The sequence below is a fragment of the Dama dama genome, chromosome 29 (assembly GCF_033118175.1).
Source record: "Dama dama isolate Ldn47 chromosome 29, ASM3311817v1, whole genome shotgun sequence".
In the NCBI taxonomy this organism is placed as follows: domain Eukaryota; kingdom Metazoa; phylum Chordata; class Mammalia; order Artiodactyla; family Cervidae; genus Dama; species Dama dama.
Genome location: NC_083709.1, coordinates 15,270,322 through 15,293,182, shown reverse-complemented (window position 1 = coordinate 15,293,182; position 22,861 = coordinate 15,270,322). Strand labels below are relative to the sequence as shown.

Here is a 22,861-nt window from a genome sequence, read left to right as displayed (position 1 = left end):
TCTCTCTTCCCCGACATTTCCATCTCACTCTGCTTTCACCTCCTCAGTCTCCAAACACACACACGACCACCCAGCTGACACTTACTTCTCCCCAGTCGACATTTTTGGGCGGCAGAGGGTAGTGTGAGGTGATGTCATAAGCTATTTCTTCCATGAACCATTTGAAACTTTTACAGTTGTGATCTTCTCGAAACTTCTTCAGCTCTGATATATCCCCATATGCTAAGGCCTTCGATTCAGGGCGACTGGCGTAGAAATAGTCTTTGTACTCATCCCACCAGACCTCCACAACTCTAACATAATTCTGGGGAAAAAAAGAAATTAACATTATTATAAAAAAATAAAAATATCTGTACTATCATAAACAATCTCTCCCTGACATACGAAATATGACAAACTTGTTTCAAGAGGACTGTATATTTAATTAAGTGCGTGCAAGTGAGCTCATGACCCTGACATGTTACTGTCATGAGTGTTCAACCAAAGAGTGGTGGACACAGAATCTGGTGTCACTGCACTGAAGGTCACATGTGCATGCATGCTCAGTTGCTTAGTCGTGTCTGATTCTTTGTGAACCCATGGACAGTAGCCCACCAGGCTCCTCTATCCATGAGATTCTCCAGGCAAGAACACTGGAGTGGGTTGCCATTTTCATCTCTAGGGGATCTTCCCGTCGTAGGGATTAAACCTGCGTTTCCTGCATTGGCAGGCAGGTTCTTTACCACCGCACCACCTGGGAAGCCCTAAAAATGTTACATGCTCTAAGATAATATGTTCTCTCCTGCTGATGAAGCTGAGTGAAGAAAGCTTCGTGAGAAGCTGGCTGGAACCACCCCCACCACCTCACCCTGTCCCCTGCCCCTGCCCAGAACAATCTCCTCTCTGAGCACCACACTGTTGGCACATGCAGAAACCACGGGGATAAACAACAGCTCTGCTCACTCAGACACAGTCCTGCAGGCGCCTCTGCCTGTCTGGTAACAGCTATACCTGAACCACTTCACTGTAGCCCAGAATGAGGTGGATATTTCCCCCTCCCCACGCCCCAGTGGTGCATCCTGAAAAGCAACCAAAGAACAATCAAGTAAGTTGACATGTGATAAGTAAGACCTAACTTCTTCTGTTTTACTGAATGCAGGTGTGAATGGAAGCAATGGATGTAGTAGAGACCCAGCGAGGTCCTCGCACTTGGACATCACCTGGCGGTAAACTTTATAAAGGACTCGGGAGTCCATCTTTTTGGCTGGGTGGCCACAATGTTTCTGCTGCTACTACTCATCTTTGCTGCTGCAGTGAGAAGGCAGCACAGGCAACATGCAAAGCAACAGCAGGCCTCCTTCCAATGTAACTTTTAGTTTAGTAACTTTAGTTACTAAAACGGGCTGCATTGGGCCCACTGGCCACAGTGACTGACCATTCTACATCAGAAGCAGGAATATCTAATATTCAGATAAAATGTTTTCTTGGCTACAAGGTAACTATCATAGGGTGAATGCCTGGCCATGGGCATGTTGCTGCAAAAACCTGTGGGCTCAAAAAGTTCTAAGTGGCAGCCTCCTAAAAGAGCACAATATTACTGCTAAATATTTTGAATTCTTACAAATGCATCCCAAGTTAGACACACTCCGTGTCTTCTAGGTACTCATGAACATGAAGAATTCAGGGCACATGTATAAGGTTAAAGTAACAAAAAGGAGGAGCATTTAGTTATTTGGGATGGGGGACAGGGCTGGCTTGGTTTGAAGGAGTGGTTAGTGAGCTGGGGTCGGGACTTGCAGCAAAGGGCAACACAGCCATGTGACAAACCACAGTGTGTGTGGAGCCCTGAAGGGGATCTGTTACCACCTCCGGATGCAGGATTCACCGAGAGATAAAGCTGCCTCCGTTTCTCCATTTAAAGTGAAAAGTGTGTTAGTGGCTCCAGTTACGTCTGACTCTGCGACCCCAAAGACTGTGTAGCCCGCCAGGCTCCTCTGTCCATGGGATTTCCCAGGCAAAAATACTGGCGTGGGTTGCCATTTCCTTCTCCAGGAGATCTTCCCGACCCAGGGACTGAACCTGCCTCTCCTCCAGTGCAAGCAGACTCTCTACTGTCTAAGCCACCAGGGAAACTCCTTCAGATAATAAGTTAATCTGTGTGAAGCATTTAGATTTTTGTACACACTCAGCTCTCACGAAGTGCCGGCTCTCAGTGATACCAGTGTCGTTTTCAGGGACTTTGCATGTCACCTCTCAGCTGACAGCCATCTGCATAGAAGGGTCTATGCAGGCAGTGGACGTCAGATTCAGTTTTCAAGGGAATAACCCTGACGGGGAATGGAGATAGCCTGGTGGGGGGGGGACTGCGGGGGTGGGTGAACACCCATGGGAGGCCTTGAGGGCCTTTGCTGGGCAAGGAGAGACTGGAACAGGGGCCGTGTGGGAGGTGGGAGGTGGTGAAGGGACTGCCTGCCTTCTTATCTCACCTCGTGGGCCCAGGGGTCACAGAAAAAGGAACCATCCTTAAGGAAAAGTTAAAGGCTCAGCTCTGACAATGCTCAGACGTTTTGTCTGAGGACCACCTAAGATGAGGTTCTAGGGAATTCCCTGGAGGACCAGTGGTTAGAACTCTATGCTTTCACTGTTCGATCTCTGGTTGGGGAATTAAGATCCCATAAGCCATGCGGTGCAGTTAAAAAAAAAAAAAATTAAGAGAGGAGGAGGGTTCTGGGCAACAGCCGATGAGAGAAGTTTGCAGTTCAGAGAAGACCACTGGCTGGAGAAACAGCCCTGGAGGCTGGCGGGGACACAAGGAAGCAGAGGACGGAGGTGCTGGTGATGGCTGCGTTTGCTGGGCTTTGAGAAGACCCACGGTTAACCTGACAGTGATGGGTGTTTCCGTCTCATCTCTCTCTGTTCCTCGTAGCACAGGCTTTCCTGAACTGACCTGACTTCATGAATTCCTGGTGACTGTGGGGCTGACTCCAAGGGCAGCTTCTCTTCCTGCGAGGCCGTCAGGCCTGGTGTTAATTGGAAACTCTGTCTAACAAGGCTCCGTGATGGTCATTCTTAAGATAATCTGGCCAGTCACAGGGCTATGTTGGTTCTCATGGCCTCGTTTCTGCTTCAGTTATCTATTCCCTTTGGGGAACAGTTCTGAGTTGCAGCTGTAGCCAGAAATAGACTTCCTTCTGCTTTTGACTTGGTTAAGGGCTTTGGATGCTCTTATGGAGGCCACTCAGCTCCTACGTTGCTCCATCAAGGAGTAAGGCCCTGGTCCTGCCAGCAGCGGGGCCTGTAGACTCCAGGGTGAAACTCTCCTGGTTTGTCCCTTGTTTGGGGGACAAAAGATACTAAACTATTTAAAAACATTTTTTTACTGTTATTTTTACTTTTTTTTTTTCTTTTTGTTTTTGTTTTTTTGTTTACTGTTATTTTTAAACTTTTAATTTTGTATTGGGGTGTAGCCGATTGACAGTGTTGGGATAGTCAACAGAGAGGGCACTCAGCCATACAAAAGATGCTGAACTTTTACAAGCACTGTTCAAAACTTTGATTTTGCTTACTACACAACCTCCTATTATAATCACTTTACTTTTTAAAAATCAGACAAGAACAGTATTTTACTGATGTGTGAATAACAGAAATGGGTATTTTCTTTCCAACTATTTTCCTACAGTGTTAGCTTTTAAAAATTAATTTGAGATATCTTCACAGAAAATCCTCAATATAGGAGTGATAATCAGAGTAGGATACAAGGAATAATCTTAAACAGTAAGAAGTTTCACAAATAAGTCTAGCCTAAGTTAAAAGTGACACCCAGCATGACAGCTTCAAAGGTGTCACCCAGCCATCAAGTTGACATTAAGTGACCATGTGGCACGTATGTGTCAGCTCCCCGCCTCCCCACTTTTAACCAAAAGACTCACCTTTAGGGTAGGAGAAGACCCGACGTAGACGGGTGGAGGGTTCCCCTGCCAGCCCTCAAGACGGTAGATGTGCCCGACACGGGAACAAGGGACAAACAGCAACTTGCCCCCACACTGCCAGATCTGTCAGGAAAGACACATGTGCAGCTGTTTCAAATGCCAGCTCTGTCTTACGAAACCTAAACTAGATTGTGTTCACCGGGAATTTACACACCAAACGGATCTGCAAATGACTTCCTGTTTCTCGAGCTCACAAACTAACAGAGAGGCTGCTGGGGAACACAGGTGTGCCTGGGACCCAGGACCCCTCCCTGAGTTCCTGCAGCAGCCGATTCACCCCCATGGTGACCGGCAGAGCCACACAGACCTCCCAGTCCTCACACCCTGTAACCCCCCTGCCCGCTCCACCAGTCAACACGGCTACCGCGGGTGCGTGTTCTGATCAAGGCCTCACCAGTTCCTGCACTCTGCTCCCCTCTGCCCTCGCTGCCCTATTTATAGGAGGAGATTGTGCTGCTGAAGGGCAGCCGGGGGTCACGCCCTCCCACTCAGGCTCTCTGATGGTTCCCACTGCCTGCTGGATTAGCAACAGTGTAATAGCAGTGGAGGCTCCTCACTGTGGCCCTAAAATCCCTGCCCACATGGTCTTCCCCGTCATCCGGGTTTGATTCACACAATGGCTTCTGCCACCGGTCCTGTCTCCTGAACTCTCATATCCCCTGCCCTGTGCCTTTTCCCGTTCTACCTGCTTAGAAGCAGCCCCCAACCAATCTCACGCCCATCTTCCTAGTTCTGCCTTGAACACTTCCTCCAGCAGGATCCCACCAACTGCTCCTTTATCTCATCAGCTGAATGTGGGTCCATCTTCTAATTGTGTTACGAGTTTAAGTAGAATTCCCATCTCTTATCGACTGTAAGTTTCTTGACAGCGAGGACTGGGTTTCTCTTCTCATCCCTCACAGTGCTGAGCTCCAGACATTCAAGACAAGTTGAACACTTATCTGTTCAACTCAAACCGGAACACCACTCTCTTTCTTTGGGGAAGAGGGTGGGGAGCTGCAGCTCCTGTGTCAGTGTGAGGACGCACAGTCCCTGCTGGGGTCTGCCTCTGTCCTGAAGCCTCCTGTCCTACAGGGAGGGAAGGCAGCTTCAGCAGCTGACGGTCAAATGGGACCCCGGCACCTGCTGATTCCCCCAGGGGCCCTGATAACAAAAGGCTCCGGTATGGAAAGCCTTTGGGGGAGGGCTGGGGGATGGGAGAGGAGCTATTTTTATTCTGGTGGCTTGCTGGCCTCCGTTTTTAGCTGAGCCATGTACACATGTAGTTGGAGCTTGCATTTTTTCCCCAAAAGGCAAGTATGTTTGCTAGTCATTCCTTATAATTTAGAGAAATGCATTAAACAGTCCCCCCTAAACCCTGAAAGAAACCAGCCTTGTCTGATAGTCAAAAGAATCAGTAACTGCTTGGAAAAATTTCAGTTGTTAAAATGAAATGTTACCTTGTATGAGATCTCAAAGTTTTCACCACCCCAAATCTGGAGGCCTGGATCATAGAGACCCAGTTCAAAGAAGAAGTCTCTTTCGATGGCAAATAACCCTCCAGCCATGGCTGGAGACCTAAGGGAAAGAAATGCTGAAACAACTTTGAAAGACAAACGCCCAAGACCCCTTCAACCACAGACAACAAGGCTTTTTGCAATACAGCTAAGTAATGCGTAGAAGAGACAAAACTGATGGCCAAACATTAAGGAATTATAAAGCCTTCACCAAACAGTTCTGTTCATAACTCCTTATGAATTCACTACAATTTTTAACTGAAATGGTATTATTATATATTTCATCACAAATTAGAGTATTACATCATTTCGCCATTAGAGGGCATCTTAGTTCCTTGGTTGACTTAAAAATTAAGCCTTGTGAGTTAAAAAAGAATTTTCGCTTTCACACCTCAAAAGGACTGAGCCATAAGCCGTGGTTGGCTAAATGTTCCCGCAATGATTTATGAGTCATTCTAAGATGAGTGAAACCATACACCATGGAAGTAGTATCTCATTTTTTAAACTTTATAGCTCAGGGGTTTGCCAAATAAGGGTGTAGCTCATGGGAGGACAGCCTGGGTTCATTCTGAGTTTGCAAATGTGGCACAGAGTGACACAGGAGAATGAGACAGTTATTTACTGTGTCAGGATGCACGGATGCCAAAGGGTGACTCATGGGCCTTCTTAAGTGGGATACTGAACTGGGTACTTTTTCAGGACAAGAGAAAAAAAAAAAGACTTGGTAGCTTTCCACAGTGAGCCCCTCCCACCATCAGGAGACGTTAGAGGAGAATAATTTTCATCCTGTTCCCAAGGGAACAGGATGCAGGATTATCGCTGCATACGACTCAGGTGGGTCCCTCCATCAGAGCCTCTTCATCAGCACACCTAATATCAATCTATCGACAACTCCCGCTGATTCCACCGTCAACTCACACAGTGAGTTCACATCGTGAGCCCACTTCTTCCCAGCCTCACTGCCGCCACCCTAGACCACGGACGAGCCCTGCCCGTGTCCTCTTTCCTGCCGCATCTGAGCTCCTCAGGCAGCTGGGTAATGCTGCCCTGCTCTGCCGACCCCCTCCTGCCCCAGGGCCCAGTCTCCTGCCACGTCCTCCCTTCCTGCTGCTCACAGGGCTGGCCCCTCACCCCTCAGGGCCGGCCTCAGGAACACCTTCTGGGCTGCCCTTCTCACCACTCGTCCTACTTGCTGCTCTAGAGTCATTCCTGTAGTGAACTGTTTAATTTCTGTCTCGCCTGCTGCGTGGTAAGTGCCACGAGGGGACACGGCTCATTAAAGGGAAATGTCATCACATCAGGGGAAAGTCATCCTCTCAAAGGCTTTTCTTTTCCAAGTACGCGGCTGAACTCACTAAATAGCACTGGTGCATTTTCAGTTATATTTTCATACCACGTTTATTTAACTGTCATTTAACATTATCATGACTATGCCCTTTTGATCTTTAAACATATTCCCACTTATCTCAGTACATATTTGAAAAACGTATCTTCACGTGAAAGCCAGTGAGTTATTTAAAGGGAAACCTTCCTTAAATTTTTCTAGCACATTTTAAAAAATTCTCTTTACTAGCCCATGGGTTTGGCGGGAATATACCTGTAGTCACCACCCCTTATTTTTTCCCTCAGAATTCTTTGAGAGTCAGGTTAAGCAGATCAGTGGCAGGCTCTTGGACAATTTTGGGGGGAAAAAAAAATCTCAAACGGAAATTTGGAAAATGTCACATAAAGCTGAAAGGTTGTATAATTTCCTTATGTTTGCCATTTCAGTCTCCTGGTATCACGACATGCCCAGACCCCACCAGCTTTTTGCATGACATCAGACACTGTCCCCAAACTGAGTTCAAGCATCATCAGTAACGTAACAGGAAGAGAGAGACCAAAAGCAGAACCATAAGATCAGAAAAATAAAATTAGACACATTTAGAAACCTACACTAGCATCTAACTAAACAATTCATTTGGGGCCAGTCTAAAAGATGGTAAAAATGTTCCAGTAAAAAGACCAAAAAGAGAGAAGAGCATAAATTGTTCTATTTGAAGAGGCACAAGAAGGGAGAAAGGAAGATTCTGGAATAATGTCCCTTTTAATCAAATGCTCTTCTGAAAATGAAGTCTTATGACTTCAGTTATAGGAATCTTGTGTAACATTTCCCAAAGTCATGTATTTTTATTCATCAAATTTAACTGGCATAAAATCAGTATATAAAACAAAAGAAAGAAAAAAAAATCTTGTTACTGGCCTTTTGTTGTTTACACTACCCTCCAAGGCATCAAAGTAGACACAAAACTTGGATGGTAAGTAAAATTTACACATTTTAAACTTATAGAATGATATTATTGTCAAAAGAACAAATTTCCATGTCTAGTCCACTTCCCAGGTGGGCTCAGTGGTAAAGAACTGCCAATGCAGGAGAGATGGGTTCGATTCCTCAGTCAGGACAATCCCTGGAGGAGGAAATAGCAACCTATTCCAGTACTCTTGCCTGGGGAATCCCAGGGAGAGTGGAGCCTGGCCGGCTACAGTCCATGGGATGGAAAAGTCAGACAGGACTTAGCGACTAAACAAAAGAACAAAAACCTATTAGAAGACTGCAAAGCTTTTCCTTTTTTTCACCTGTATTTGGAACTGATATTATAAAACATGCCCACCCTCCAAGTCTACCCCCAAATGGAGCTTGCTTTTAAGAAGAAAGCAACCACAAAGATGAAAGGGTGAATTTAAACCCCTGAAACAGCAAAGAAAGAAATCCTTTCAGAGTCTGAGATAGCAGCTACAGTGTTAATTATATATATATATGTATGTACATATACATACATATATATATATATATATTTAGCTTGGCAAGAGGTTAATAGGTTAGCAGCGACTGGAGAAGAGAAAACAAGGTAAGTGATTTAGTGATTACCGATATGGTTCAGTTTTTGTCTTTCTCAGTCTCTTCTCTCGGGGCGTCAGAGGCACCCGTTTCCAGAGCATACTCCAGTCCCATGCTCCTCGGGCATACCCATCTTCGTCACCACCCCCTTGGGGCACAATTTCATATGTGTTGCCATTTATGACATCTATGATCGGCACAGTGCAAATGGTTCTGTGTTGTGTTGTTGATGGATGGCAGCGAAGATGAAATGCAAGGGCGTGTGGGGACCCACGTGTTTACACCAGGACATGGGGAAGGAAGAAAAAAAAGTACTTAGAGAAAAACATTCCACGTTAAGAAGAGGAAGTAGTGAGCTTTACCGATAAGGTTCAGTTTTATGTTTTCTTTTGGCCTTTTCCTTGTGACTCAGGGGGATTCGCTTCCATAGCAAACTCCAGTCCCAGGCCCCTCTGGCAAAACCATCTTCATCCCCACCTTGCTGAGGCTCAATGGAATAGTCATTCCCATCTATGTAATCTATTAGAGGCACAGTGCATGTGGTTCTGAAACATTTACAGAAAATGAAAAAGCATTTAAGAAACCCAACACTTACTAGTTGAGCGGGTCTAACTGTATTATCTCTTGTTATTCTGGGTTGCTCTATTTTTTTCCCCCACTAAGGGACCTTAGGGCTTCCCTAATGGCTCAGACAGTAAAGAATCCACCTGCAATGCAGCAGATGCAGGTTTGACCCCTGGATCAGGAAGATCCCCTGGAGAAGGAAATGGCAACCCACTCCAGTATCCTTGCCTGCAGAATCCCATGGACAGAGAAGCCTGGAAGGCTACAGTCCATGGGGTTGCAAAACAGTCAGACACAATTTAGCAAGTAAGCAGCAGCAGGGGACATTAATATCCAATGGGAGATAGACTGAACGAATGCCTTGAAAAGTCAAGGAGGCTGTTTTCATAATAAAAAGGGAGAGGGGACATCCCTGGGCTCACAGACAAATGTTGGGGACAAAAAGCCGTGTCCTTGAACTTAGCAGCGTTTCCTCATTTTCACTCTGGTCCTACAGGCACCCTCTCTTGGTAACTTCATATTATTTACCAGGTTTCCCTGCCCATTTTTTTCCCTCCTTGGCCCTCCATTCAAAATGAGTGTGTGTGTGTGAATTCCCTGGTGGTCCTGTGGTTAAGACGTCAAGCTCCCAAAGCTGGGGGCACGGGTTCGATCCTTGGTTGGGGAACTATCAGGAAACTAAGAGCCCACCTGCCTCATAAGGCCTGGCCTAAGACATAAAACAAATATAAATAAATAAAGATTACAGTTTCTTAAAAAAAGAAAAAAGATGAGTGGGTGTGTGTAGAAAGATAATATACCTGCAACACTTTCAGCAGTGCTCCCAACTTTTTGCTGCTTTTTACTTCTTTGGAAGAAGTTGTTATGTAAATCTGTTTCTGTACATTTACTCGATCTTCTATCCTACTTCTTTTATTGCAAAAAATTAGCTTTTATCATACACACACACACACACACACACAAAATCCCTCAAAACCTGCTGAATAGCATAAATGGTGGCCTGAGAATTTGGAGCAAAAAAAAAAATACCTTTTATCTGGGCTTCATAAAAATGCTAGTGCTATATGACTAATTAGGTATAGTGCCAACTCTGCTAAGATAATTGGTACACTGCTTGTTCTGGTGTTCATTTCATCAGAAAGGGTTTTAAGAGGCATCTCCTAAAATGGAGATTACAGTTTTTTACAACCATGGTTAAGGTGCGTTTTAGACGTTTAGAAACCAAAGAGAAGGGGAAAATCCTTGCGGTTCAGAATTTCGACACAGGGGCTTTATTCCCTCCTGTGGACTCCTGAGGCCAGTGGAGGGTCGGGGGGATGACCTCACTAACCCTGTCCACACCCCAGAGGACAGCCCACTCTCACCAGGAGAGGGGAAGGCTGGTTATCTCTCCTCATGAGAGTCTCGTGATGTTCGGATTTCTAAGTATGCAGGGGAAGGTGTCCCAGAGGGATCTCAGGTGGATTCTTTATAAACTGTCGGAGTTGGGGCAAGTTCATGAATTTCTCTCAGTCTCGGCATCCTCTTTAGTTAAAGAGAGGTAGTAATATCTATTTTGCGAGGTTGCAGTGAGGATAGAATCAGACAGCACATAGAGATAGATCATTGTTGACAGATCCTGGGATGATACAGTCCTCTGAAAGGTCTTCCTCTGACTCAGGCCACAGACACAGGGACATGTCTTATTTACTTCTTAAAATTTCCATTTTAATTAATTTATTTGTTTTTGGCCGCTGTGGGATCTTAGTTCCCCGACCAGGGACAGAACCCACGTACCCGGCATTGGAAGTGTGGAGTCTTAACCACTAGACTGCCAGGGAAATCCCCCTTAATTTTTTTTCTAGATTCTGAAATAGTAAGGAGTCTGGACTGAAAGCAGGGAAGGCTTTGGGAACCAGAAGACTGGTACTGCTGTCAACAGTTTCAGATCCGCTGTAAACTGAATGGTGATCACTACGTTCCCAAGGGACAGCTGTCCACTTCTAAGCTTTACAGGTCATGTGGAAATCCAAGGCTCTGACACATGACAGCTGGCCCATACTATGTAAAATAATCATTTCCAAGGTCAGACAAAAACCAATGGGCATAATTTCAAAGCATGCTCCTTCAAGTCTTCAGAATGTTACCACAGTGTGGAGGGGGCAGTTAACATTACTCTCAGAGCAAGCTTGCGGAGCTGGAGGAAGTCTCTTTACTGACCCAACCATAAGGAGATTCTAAATGAGATGTGCTGGGCTTATTCCAAGTGTCTAACTGCCTGCATGTGACTCAGTCCCACGTTTCTGCCAAGCTCCACTCAGGGAAACAACTAGCTAGAAAATAATACTCAACACACAACTTGATACACTGAATGGAAATGAAATCAGGATGGGAATATTATTTGTCCTTCTAGGATGAGGTTTACAGTTCAACCAGGAAGGGAAATAAAAGCAAGGTAATGTTACCTGTCCTTAGATATGGGAGCTACAAGTGGTGCATACCAGTTAACCGCCACCTCACAGTGGGCATCGAGGTATATCAAAACCTTAAAAAAAAAAGAGGCAGGGTGAAAAAAACTTACCTACAGGACGTCGTCTATCACATACAATTTTAAACCAGATGCTAAGATAAACTGGCCATAGAGTCAATTTTGATATTCAAGTTGTCTGCTTAAGTTAGCATTTTCATTTAAATTTTTAAAAATTAAAATGGTACCTAAAAATGTACATGATCTATTAGTTACAAAATCTAAAATAGACACAACAAATATTGAATGTTTCCTACCTGTCCAAGTTTGGCCTTCTGGGCACCGATACTTCGTGCCTGAATTAAACCTTCTCTTCTCTCATTTCGAAATACCTTGACTAGGCCATTCCACAGCTTAATATAGTCATCCAGTTTTTCTTTTAAGTGTTCTATGAATAAAAAAGTCAGTCAATATTATACATTATATTTGTGGTTATAGAGCAGTTAAGCTATCATTTTTCTGAAGAAACAAGGATAGGCAACAGGTCAGTAATTTTACACAGAAGCATGCTCAATGTTAATGTATAGAGAAGCAAGGTGAAGTGTATTATTAAAGTTAAAATTCTGAGCTTATCCACACCTATGGATAACTATTAATAGTTAGCCTGAGAATGATCAAAACTCTAAACATACAGAACAAGCAATGACTAAGCCAACTAACATGAAAACTTAAAACGATTCAGATGTTAATATCCTATCTAAAAGCTTTCAGGCACCAATAGTTCTTTGGCTTTTGGCAGAAGCAATGGTTCAGGATTTCTGAAGATACACTTCCTATAAATAACATTACATAGCCTCTTGGAATCCATACAGGGTATAGGTTAACATTTGTTTCTGAGCCATCCTCCCCCTACAATCAGTGATGAAGGGAGTAGTCTTGATGTGATGATCAATATAGTACCAATCAAGCTGGCAAATAACAATTAAAAAAATCCCACCTTCTCTGTATTTTAAGCATCAACACATGTGTGCATATGTGTGCACTAAGTCACTTCAGTCATGTCCAACTCTGCAACCCTATAAACTGTAGCCCACCAGGCTTCTCTCTCCATGAGATTTTCCAAGCAAGAATACTGGAGTGGGTTGCCATTTCCTTCTCCAGGGGATCTTCTGGACCCAGAGATTGAAGCTGTGCCTCTTATGTCTCCTGCACTAGCCAGCAGGTTCTTTACCACTAGCGCCAACTGGGAAGCCCCCAACAAGTGTGTATGTGTAAATATTTATAAATATATATTTATATATTATAAATTTATGTATTCATACTTGTATAAATTCATGTATAAATAAATATATCATGTATAAATAAATATAAATTTATAAATAAATATTTACACATTTATCTAATAAATACATGTATCATTTACATATTCATGGATGTATATATGGGCTTCCCTGGTGACTCAGTAGTAAAGAATCCACCTGCAGTGCAGGAGACGCAGGAGACACAGGAGACCTGGGTTCAATCCCTGGGTGGGGAAGATCCCCTGGAGAAAGAAAATGGCTACCCACTCTTGTATTTTGGCTTGGAGAATTCTATGGACAGAGGAGCCTGACAGGCTACAGTCCATAAAGTCACAAAGAGTCGGATACAACCGAAACTAAAGCAACTGAGTATGCACTCACACAAGCATGCACATGAAGAGAAAAGTGAAAGTCACTTCTGACTCTTTGTGACCCCGTGGACTATACAGTCCATGGAATTCTCCAGGCCAGAATACTGGAGTGGGTAGCCTTTCCCTTCTCCAGGGGCTCTTCCCAACCCAGGGATCAAACCCAGGTCTCTCCCATTGCAGGCGGATTCTTTACCAGCTGAGCCACAAGGGAAGACCAAGAATACTGGAGTGGATAGCCAATCCCTTCTCCAGGGGTTCTTCCAGACCCAAGAATCAAACTGGGGTCTCCTGCATTGCAGGTGGATTCTTTACCAACTGAGCTATCAGGAAAGCCCTAGACACACACACACACACATATACACACACACCCACATGTTTGTAATTTGGTAGAGAAAATTTTGGGTTATAAAAACAAGATACATTTGTTAAACTTTCCATCTTGGCTTCTGAGCTGCAACAAAACGGTTTTTGTTTGTATCATTATGAGCCCATGAAATTGGTTCATCACAGCCACAACTAATTCCTGGACTGTTAAAGACGTTTCTTGAGTCACAAAAGTTCTTTTCAAGTTATTTAAAATTTTAGCCCACTAATACAAAAACAAGGCAAAAAACATCTGTATTTAGTGATGAGCTAGTGGTTAATGGGCAATTCAAGCTGTATACTTAATACTTCACTCATTTTTAAGGAGCTTATAATTAGCAAGACACCCACACATGAGTATTCAAAATTGAGAAGAAAAAAATTTTTCTTTCTCTATTTTGGCGTCCAGTTTTAATGAGAATTATAAATAAAATTCTCATGCTGAATTACAATTTTTCCCCAGAAAGTCTTGGTAATTTTCCCTTCAGTAAAAGCGTTTTTTTGTTTGTTTTTAAAGCTCTTTACTTTTTTTTTAAGTTCAGTACAGCCCTAAATTGGTTTTTTCCAAAGCCCTTCTGAATTGCCTTAGGTATTTTTTTCATGTATGTTATCTAAATAAATCTAAAATAAATTGTTATCTCAGAAACCTGTTTCTGGGTAAGATAACTTGGTCGCCATGGGGTCTCACTGATGCCAACACCGAGACGGAGGGATCAGGGTCCCAAACAGGAAACACCTCTCCTGGGGGTGATCATCCTGCCCAGCCTGGGACCACATGCCAGGCCACATGACTTGCTGTGACCAATAAGAGGCTGGAGGAAATGATGAGTAGTTGTGAGCGGAAGTGCTCTTCCAGGCTCGTTTGCTAAGCCCTGCGAGGACGCATGGTCCCTGCAGCCCTTTGCTGGAGGCACAGGTGTTCTCAGAGGGGTGTTCTCAGTTTAAAGGCCTGAAACCCTTGAGTTTTGAGGACACTGTAACTTCCAGAAACTCGAGGCTTCTGAGCAGCCACCTCTTTTGTGGGGTTTTATATTAATTAGTTAAGTGTTCTGTCTTTCAGAGAAAAATTATAACTCAAAGTTTTAATTATTGAATATACTGGGAAAAGAAAACAACACTAGTTTCAGTCAAGTCATGTTTACCAAAGTGTATAATTTTACTGAGGCTAGGACTGACAGACGTCAAGGTTGTTTTGAAACTGGGAGAAGTAATTAGAGACTTTCTGAACTTCTGTCCAAGGGTAGCCCCAACCAATGACTCTGCACTGAGAGAGGAAGATCCTATATGTAACTGCTTTTAATGTGTTACAAGAGGCTGTTAGAGATTTGGAACAATAGAAGCACTGATCACACAAAAATTAAACTGGGCAAAAAACTTAAGCACAAAATTTTGTTCTTCTTTCCTTGGGCCAAGCAAGAAAGCAAGATTTTAGAATGGGAAACACCTTATGATGTACCTTCACTTTTAAAAAGACTATGCTAAGCTTTTTAACTTGTATTAATGATGTAGTGGTTCTTAAAATTGGTACAGGCCTGACATGGAATTTGTTATTTTTGGTAGATTTAAGTTTTGCTAAATTTAAAACACTGTTGGCACCAACAATATCACTTAAAAGCATATTATCAAATATTTATCTTGAGACAGGAATAGCATTCATAATGAAAATATTCCTACCATAGAAAATTGCAACCAAGATGTCTCAGTTAAAGGCATTTGATGACTGAAAAATATAAAGTTATACATTCTCTCTGCTCTTTACTCTAAAATTATAAATTCTCTGCTGTGATTAGTTGAAGAAAGTGATTAGGTGTATAATGAGGAGGGGAAATGGAAGTAAGTAGGTCATATTTCTATTTCTCTCCATGCTAATATACTGTGTGCAAGATCAAGATTCTGGTCGTGTCCTTTCAAAAACAGCAGAGGTTTATAAACTTGGTTTAGAACTTGGAGAGTTCTAAATTACGTTTTGGAGGAAGCTTTTTTAAAGCCATTTTGAATGTTTTTTTTCATGCTGACCATGTTCTAACTTCTTTTCTAACATCCTGGAGAAGACTCTTGAGAGTCCGTTGGACTGTAGCATTATCTATCTTTTGATATTTATGTCACTAAGAAGATATATTCAGCTTACAATAATGGATCTATTTGAAGGAGAAAAAAAAAAAACCCACCCCACTTAACTGGAGAATTATTGCTCAATCTCTCCCTTGTCAAGTGGAACCAAGACTAACTGATGCCACCATAAATGCTTTAGTGCTCACTCCATAAGAAGAATAAAAAGTAAAACAGTTTCCTTCTATTCAAATATCCTAAATCAAATATAGAACAAAGGAAGCTTTAGTAGATACTTTCTATTATAAACAAAATAGCCCATGGTTTCTGGTGAAATTCAATGTTTGCACCATCATTCAAATGCAAAATAAAGTGTCCGACATCTTGCGACTCCATGAATCGAAGCACGCCAGGCCTCCCTGTCCATCACATGGATAAACTCATGTCCATCGAGTCAGTGATGCCATCCAGCCATCTCATCCTCTGTCATCCCCTTCTCCTCCTGCCCCCAATCCCTTCCAGCTTCAGGGTCTTTTCCAATGAGTCAGCTATACAGACCTCAGTATATAGATTTAGATAGGGCTCTGGGTGACATTACAACATACACGCCATTGCATTTTTTCAGTCATTTAATGAATTACCTTTACAATTAAATTTTTATAAAATCCAAGGCCCAAAGAATTGGTAGAGTACAAGACCGTGATTAAATGTGCAGACTATATAGATGGTGAGGCAGCTGTTAATCACTACCTGTCACCTCTGGCAAGTTACTTAACATGTCTTAGTTTCAAGTACAAAATGAAAATGAATGATATCTCTCACAAGGATTACTGTCAGAACTAAAGAAACTAATTCACATACAATGCTTAGCACAGTGCCAACTTGTTGATTATAGATGCTATCAATGGATACCATTAATTTTTACAGTATTTTGAGATTACATGTTTGTGACTATTTATAATTTAAGCTTGCTTTATAGATTAAATGTCAATCCCTTAGCCATTACCTTTGTTACTGAAATCATCAATTAACACGATTTCTGCTAAGTATTTCCTTGGAGTCCTTTTAATTACACTGTGGACTGTTCTCATAAGGGTAGACCACCCTTCATTATGGAAGACAATGATGATGCTGGCTGTGAGGAGGTTTTCATCGTAATGCCAGTACTTGCATCTGCAAAAGGAACATTTCATATTTATTCAGAGATAATGTGCAATGCTTGGTTCCAAACTGACAATGACTATGTTTTCTGGATGGATTAAATATTACTGACTTTAAGGTAAGTAAATGAAATCTGTTGCTCAGTCACTCAGTCCTGTCCAACTCTTTGAGAACCCCGTGGAATGCAGCATGCCAGGCTTCCCTGTCCTCCACTATCTCTTGGAGTTTGCTCAAACTCATGTCCATTGAATTGGTGATGCCATCCTACCATCTCACCCTCTGTCAATCCCTTCTCCTGCGTTCAATCTTTTCCAGCATCAGGGTGTTTTCCAATGAGTTGGCTCTTCCCATCAGGTGGCCAAAGTGAATGAAATATAACCTTTTATATTTTAACAGAAACCCACAGTAGAAGAGAGAAGCTGCTGTGAGATGAAGTTACTCATATTCAAGTTACTTCTTCACCAACCAGCACTTACTGTGACAAAGAGAACTTATTTGTGAATTTATGCTTCTTAGCTGGGGATGGTATTAAGGTTTGTTTTCCAGGTCTTCAAGCTCAGTTTATTTTCTGTTTTAAAACTCGAGCTTCTGGTGCAAGGGATTTATTTCACTTGCTGTGAATAAACCACTGTACAACTGTGTTTGAAAGCCGTCCTGTTCTAACAGTGCTAAAGCATTCAGAAAAAATTAAATGAGCTGAACTTCAGGATACAGGAAGCATTCCAAAATTAACTGCTGGATGAATAAACAAAGTTCTAATAGGGTTTAGAGTTATTAGATTGGCTAAAGGGACTTTAACTATTTTACACAAAATTGCTTGAAACAACTGTAGCGGGAAGAATGTTGCCAGAAGCCTTTCTCTAATTGGAAGGAAACCCAAAACAGGGCTTGATAAAGACTCGGGGAACCAGGGGAGGTTCAGTGAATTTCACAGAACCATCACACACACACATACAGAGTCAACCCTCCATATCTGTGTGTTCTGCATCTGAAGAGTCAACCACCTGTGAATCAAAAATACTAGGGAAGAAATTCCAGAGTTCCAAAAAGCAAAACTTGAATTTGTCATGGCAACTATTTAATAGTGCTTGCCTTGTTTTTGTGTTTCATTTAGTCCCTAAGTTGTGTCCCACTCTCTGTGACCCCATGGACTGTAGCACGCCAGGCTCCTCTGTCCATGGGATTCTTCAGGCAAGAATACGGGAGTAGGTTGCCATTTCTTTCACCAGGGGATCTTCCGAACCCAGAGATTGAATCCATGTCTCTTGCTTGGCAGGAGAATTCTTTACCACTTAGTCACCTGGGAAGCCCTACATTGTGTTAGATATTATAAATAATCAATTAAAAGTATACAGGAGAGTGTGTATAGGTTATATGTAAATACGAAGCTATTTTATATCAAGGACTTGAGTATCCATAAACTTTGGTATTCAAAGGGGTCTTGGAACCTATCTGCTGGTGGATAACAAGGTACAATCATGCTTATACTACACATATACAAGCGTATGTGTATACACATATATGTGTGTATGTACACACACACATACACTTTTTCTCATTGGTTATGGGAGAACAAGATAATAAGAATACAACAGGCGAATAAGAAAAATTTGATACCCATGTTTTTTCTGCAGGAGTTAGTTTTCAAAACTAGCATCTGGTGCTTATTATCTTCCTCTTGATAAGTGGAAGGGAAAGAGTATTTTTTAATTCCAAAGCTTTCCATGAAGTAGTAAATAAGCTTATTCCCAAGGTTAAATTGAAAACCATAAAAGCAGTCTGGAACATTATCAGCTTGATAACCTACACTATCATTATCTAAAATAGGACCTGGCCCAATAGAGATGCAAACAACTTTATCTCCAGATGTTTATGTCCCTTTCAAAACTCTCAGTTGTCTGTGTTCTTTGTTGCTGTTCAGTCCAACTCTTTGCAACGCCATGGACTGCAGCACGCCAGGCTTCCCTGTCCTTCTCCATCTCTTGTTCTTAAAAGGCTGTTTTTGCAGAAATGGAGACTAAGTCTGGAATCCATTTTTTTCGTACTTCTTACATCTGCATTTCCTTGTTGAAGGAGTACAAAGTACATGGTATGTTCTGAGCTACACACTAGCTCAGCATGGAGGAACACACATGCTCTCTGCTCTCATGAAGCCCACGGTCCCATAGGATGGTGAGACATGAAACAAAAGTCTGAGTGTGTCATTGGGGAAACCATGGTGCATTTGACGGGTAGATCTCACCCAGTCTCAAGACAGGTGACCACAAAGGCGTCCTGGAGCCATGGGGTGAAGGTGAGACCAGAAGGATGATTTAAAAAGCACTGAGACCAAAGAAGTGGGGAGGAAAAGATAAAAGCACAACAATGAATTGTGTGCATGTGATTCAGATAAAAACTGAGTAGATGGATGATCTATGTCTTTGGAAGGTAGAATTAAAATCTGAAAATTAGTAAAGAAGAAAATTTACAAGGAAGGGCATTTGCAGTCTAATAGCAAATTAGTATATACTTACTATGTGTATAAGTATATACTTACTATGTATATACTTACATATATATATACTTACATATATGCTTATGTATATACTTATGTATACATATATACTTATGTATATATATATAAGTATGTATATACTTATGTAAGTATATATATATAAGTATGCATATACTTATGTAAGTATATGTGTAAGTATATATATATGTAAGTATATATACTTACATATATACTTTTGTGTATATACTTACACATAGTATATACTTACTATGTGTCAGACACTATCCCATGTGCTTTACTTTTATTGACTTATTTAACCTCACAACATCACTATGAGGTTAGTACTATTAATCTCCCCATTTTACAGATGAGGTGACCGAGGCTCAGAGATGAATGGCTACTTAACATCACTCAGAGAGTAACGAAGCCAGGACAGAAATCTAGCCTGTCTTGGGTTTAACAGGAAATATTGTTAAATGTAAAATAAAAGAAAAAAAAATTCTAGCTATACCTATCCATGAATGGTTAAGACGTGATTTAAGGTCTGAGAACTGATAACGACATCGAATATAATGTCAATACAAGGCACTCACTGAGCTTATTATGTGATAGGCGCTCTCCTCTCCCCCTCTTCCCTGCCCTGTGCAGCCTTGAGATACCCAAGGAATGGGGGGGGAGGGCAAGACTCCCTTTGGCAACAAATTAAAGCAGGCTTTCCAAAGTTGGGAAGGGCCACACGCTCTTTCAGAACAACAAGTTAAAAAATACAGTAATGGCTGTACCAGTTGACATTCCCACAAACAGTGTTGGAGGGTTCCCTTCTCTTCACACCCTCTCCAGCATTTACTATTTGCGGATTTTTCGATGATAGCCTTTCTGACCGAAGTGAGGTGATATCTCACTATAGTTTTGATTTGCATTTCTCTATTGGTACAGCCACTATGGAGAACAGTATAGAGGTTCTTTAGAAAACTAAAAATAGAGCTATCATATGACCCTGCAATCCCATTCCTGGGCATGAAAGTGGAAAGTGAAAGTGAAAGTCACATAGTGGGATCCAACTCTTTGCGACCCCATGGACTATAGCCCACCAGGCTCCTATGTCCATGGAATTCTCCAGGCCAGAATACTGGAGTGGGTAGCCGTTCCCTTCTCCAGGGGATCCATTCCCAACTCAGGGATCAAACCCAGGTCTCCCACGTTGCAGGCAGATTATTTACCATCTGAGCCACCAGGGAAACATATATACCCAGAGGAAAACATGGCCTGAAAATATGCATGTACCCCAATGTTCACTGAAGCACTGTTTACAATGGCCAAGACATGGAAACAATCTAAATGTCCATCAACAGAGGAATGGATAAAGATATGATGTGATGTGTGTGTGTATAAATATTAGTCAGCCATTAAAAAGAATGAAATAAGGCCATTTGCAGCAACAGGGATGGACCCAGAAAGTGTCACGCTGAATAAAGTAAGTCAGACAGAGAAGGAGAATTATCATATGACATCCCTTATTTGTGGAATCAAAAGAAATGATACAAATGAACTTACAAAAGAGAAAGAGACTGATAGAAAATGAGCTCATGATTGCTGGGGGGAAGGGACAGTTAAGGACTTCGGGAAGGTCATGCTATATTTAAAACAGATAACCAACAAAAACCTACTGCATAGTACCTGGAGCTCTGCTCAATGTTATGTGTCAACCTGGATGGGAGGAGGGTTTGTGGGAGAAAGGTACATGTATATGTGTGGCTGAGTCCCTTCACTGCTCACCTGAAACTATCACAACATTGTTAATTGGCATTAAAAATAAATAAATAAATAAAAAGCAATATGAAAGGTATAAAGATGTGCCAAGTGTGGGAAATAGAAAAGTGAGCATAAATATATTTTTCATCCCCCCCCACCACCAAAAAAAACAAAACAAAAAATACAGTGTGGAGGACCGCAGATCTTGAAAGACGTGATGAGTGTTTCTGGACAGAAACTAACCCAGGCAGGTATGTTTAATTTTGGATGAGTAGAGATAAAGATCTCCCCTCAAAAAAAGAAAAAAAAAAAAACTATAAATACAACACTCTGATAAGAGATTCAGGCAATAATTTTCTTTCTCTGAGTCTAACCACTAGGCTTAAAGAAGCAGAACCAGATGGGAAAGATACTGATTTTGATTTACATCAGACACTAGAACTGGTGAAATTACTTACATCATGGGAGGAAATTTGGAATTTGCTGATTTCCATGGCAAAAGATGACAGCTTGGGGAAACAAGCCAGATGAGGACTTTGAATGGGAGGAAGAGAGGAGGTGAAAACATAGCAGGGATGAAGGAGGAGAGGAAGAGGACAGAGTGAAGATGAGAGGGAGTCCACGCAGGACGCCTTCCCGTCCTAGGGACTCCTTGTGGAGACCATCGGGAGGGGACATGCATTCCTACAGGACAGGGGGACGAGAGGTGGTTGAGTGAGTTGCCCGATTTCCCCATCTTCTCTCAACCATATACGGTTTGGAAATAACTCCGAAGATGTAAACTACATTGTGTGGGAGCTCAATCGCTCAGTCGTATTTGACTCTTTGTGACCCATTATACTGCAGCCCACCAGGCTCCTCTGTCCATGGGATTCTCCAGGCAAGAATACTGGGGTGGAGGGCCGTTTCCTTTTACAGTGGGTCTTCCTGACCCAAGGATCGAACCTGCATGTCCTACATTGGCAGGTAGATTCTTTAGCACCAGTGCCACCTGGTGGCACTAACTTGGTGGGTTAGGGTTAGGATCTGCCTGCAATGTGGGAGACAACCTGGGTTCGACCCCTGGGTTGGGAAGATATGCTTGAGAAGGAAGTGGCAAACCACTCCAGTGTTCTTGCCTGGAGAATTTCATGGACAGAGGAGCCTGGGGGAATACAGTCCATGGGGTTGCAGAGTTGGACGCCACTGAGCAATTAACACACAGTGCCACCTAGGAAGCCCTCATAAACTAGTTTACCTGCCAGTAACAACAACTCTTGGTATATATTTTTCCTATTTTCTTAGTCTTAAAAATTATACAAAGAACAATATTTTTTTCAAATATATCTCCTAAAGGGAAATAAAAACAAGTGAGATCTAATTAAACTTAAAAGCTTTGTGCAGCAAAGGAAACTATTGACAAATTGAAATATAACCTATTGAATAAGAGAATATATTAGCAAATTATATGAGTGGTAAAGGATTTATATCCAATATATATAAACAGCTCATGTAACTCAAAAAACCTAACAATCCAACTAAAAAAATGGGCAGCAGAGCTGAACAGACATTTTTCCAAAGAGGAGATGCAGATGATCAACCAGAGCATGAAAGATGCGTGACACTGCTGATCGTCAGGGAAATGCGAATGAAAACCACAGGAGACATTATCCAAATCCTGCAAGGCAGAGGAGCCCGGCCGGCCACTGTCCACAGGCTCACAGAGTCGGAAGCGACTGAAGCGACTTAGCACGCCCAGTGTTCATAGCAGCATTGTTTACAATTGCCAAGGTATGGAAATGACCTAACTGTCCGTAAACAGATGAATGGATAAAGAAGATGTGGGATATACATATACATGTATATGTATTCACCCAATGGAATACTACTCAGTCATAAAAAGAATGAAATTTTGCCATATGCAGCAACATGGATGGACTTTATGCTAACTGAAATAGGTCAGACAGAGAAAGACAAATACTTATGATATCACTTATATGTGGAATCTAAAAAAAATACAGCAAATTAGTGACTATAAC

At 42.2% G+C, this 22,861-nt stretch overlaps 1 protein-coding gene across 2 annotated transcripts in view; it reads right to left on the bottom strand.

Moving 5' to 3' along the window:
* The window catches only part of GALNT7 (polypeptide N-acetylgalactosaminyltransferase 7), a 131,541-nt gene that overhangs the window by 7,802 nt on the left and 100,878 nt on the right, over positions 1-22,861 (bottom strand). Inside the window, exons 3-9 of one of the 2 annotated variants that reach the window (XM_061132205.1) lie at positions 16,443-16,609; positions 11,670-11,800; positions 11,351-11,430; positions 8,705-8,887; positions 5,408-5,525; positions 3,909-4,031; positions 86-304 (exon numbers count right to left, since the gene is read on the bottom strand). In XM_061132205.1, coding sequence (XP_060988188.1) covers positions 86-304; positions 3,909-4,031; positions 5,408-5,525; positions 8,705-8,887; positions 11,351-11,430; positions 11,670-11,800; positions 16,443-16,609 — 1,021 coding nt within the window. Of the gene's footprint in view, positions 1-85; positions 305-3,908; positions 4,032-5,407; positions 5,526-8,372; positions 8,556-8,704; positions 8,888-11,350; positions 11,431-11,669; positions 11,801-16,442; positions 16,610-22,861 lie in introns of both variants that reach the window. The other variant, XM_061132204.1, reaches the window with a different exon arrangement.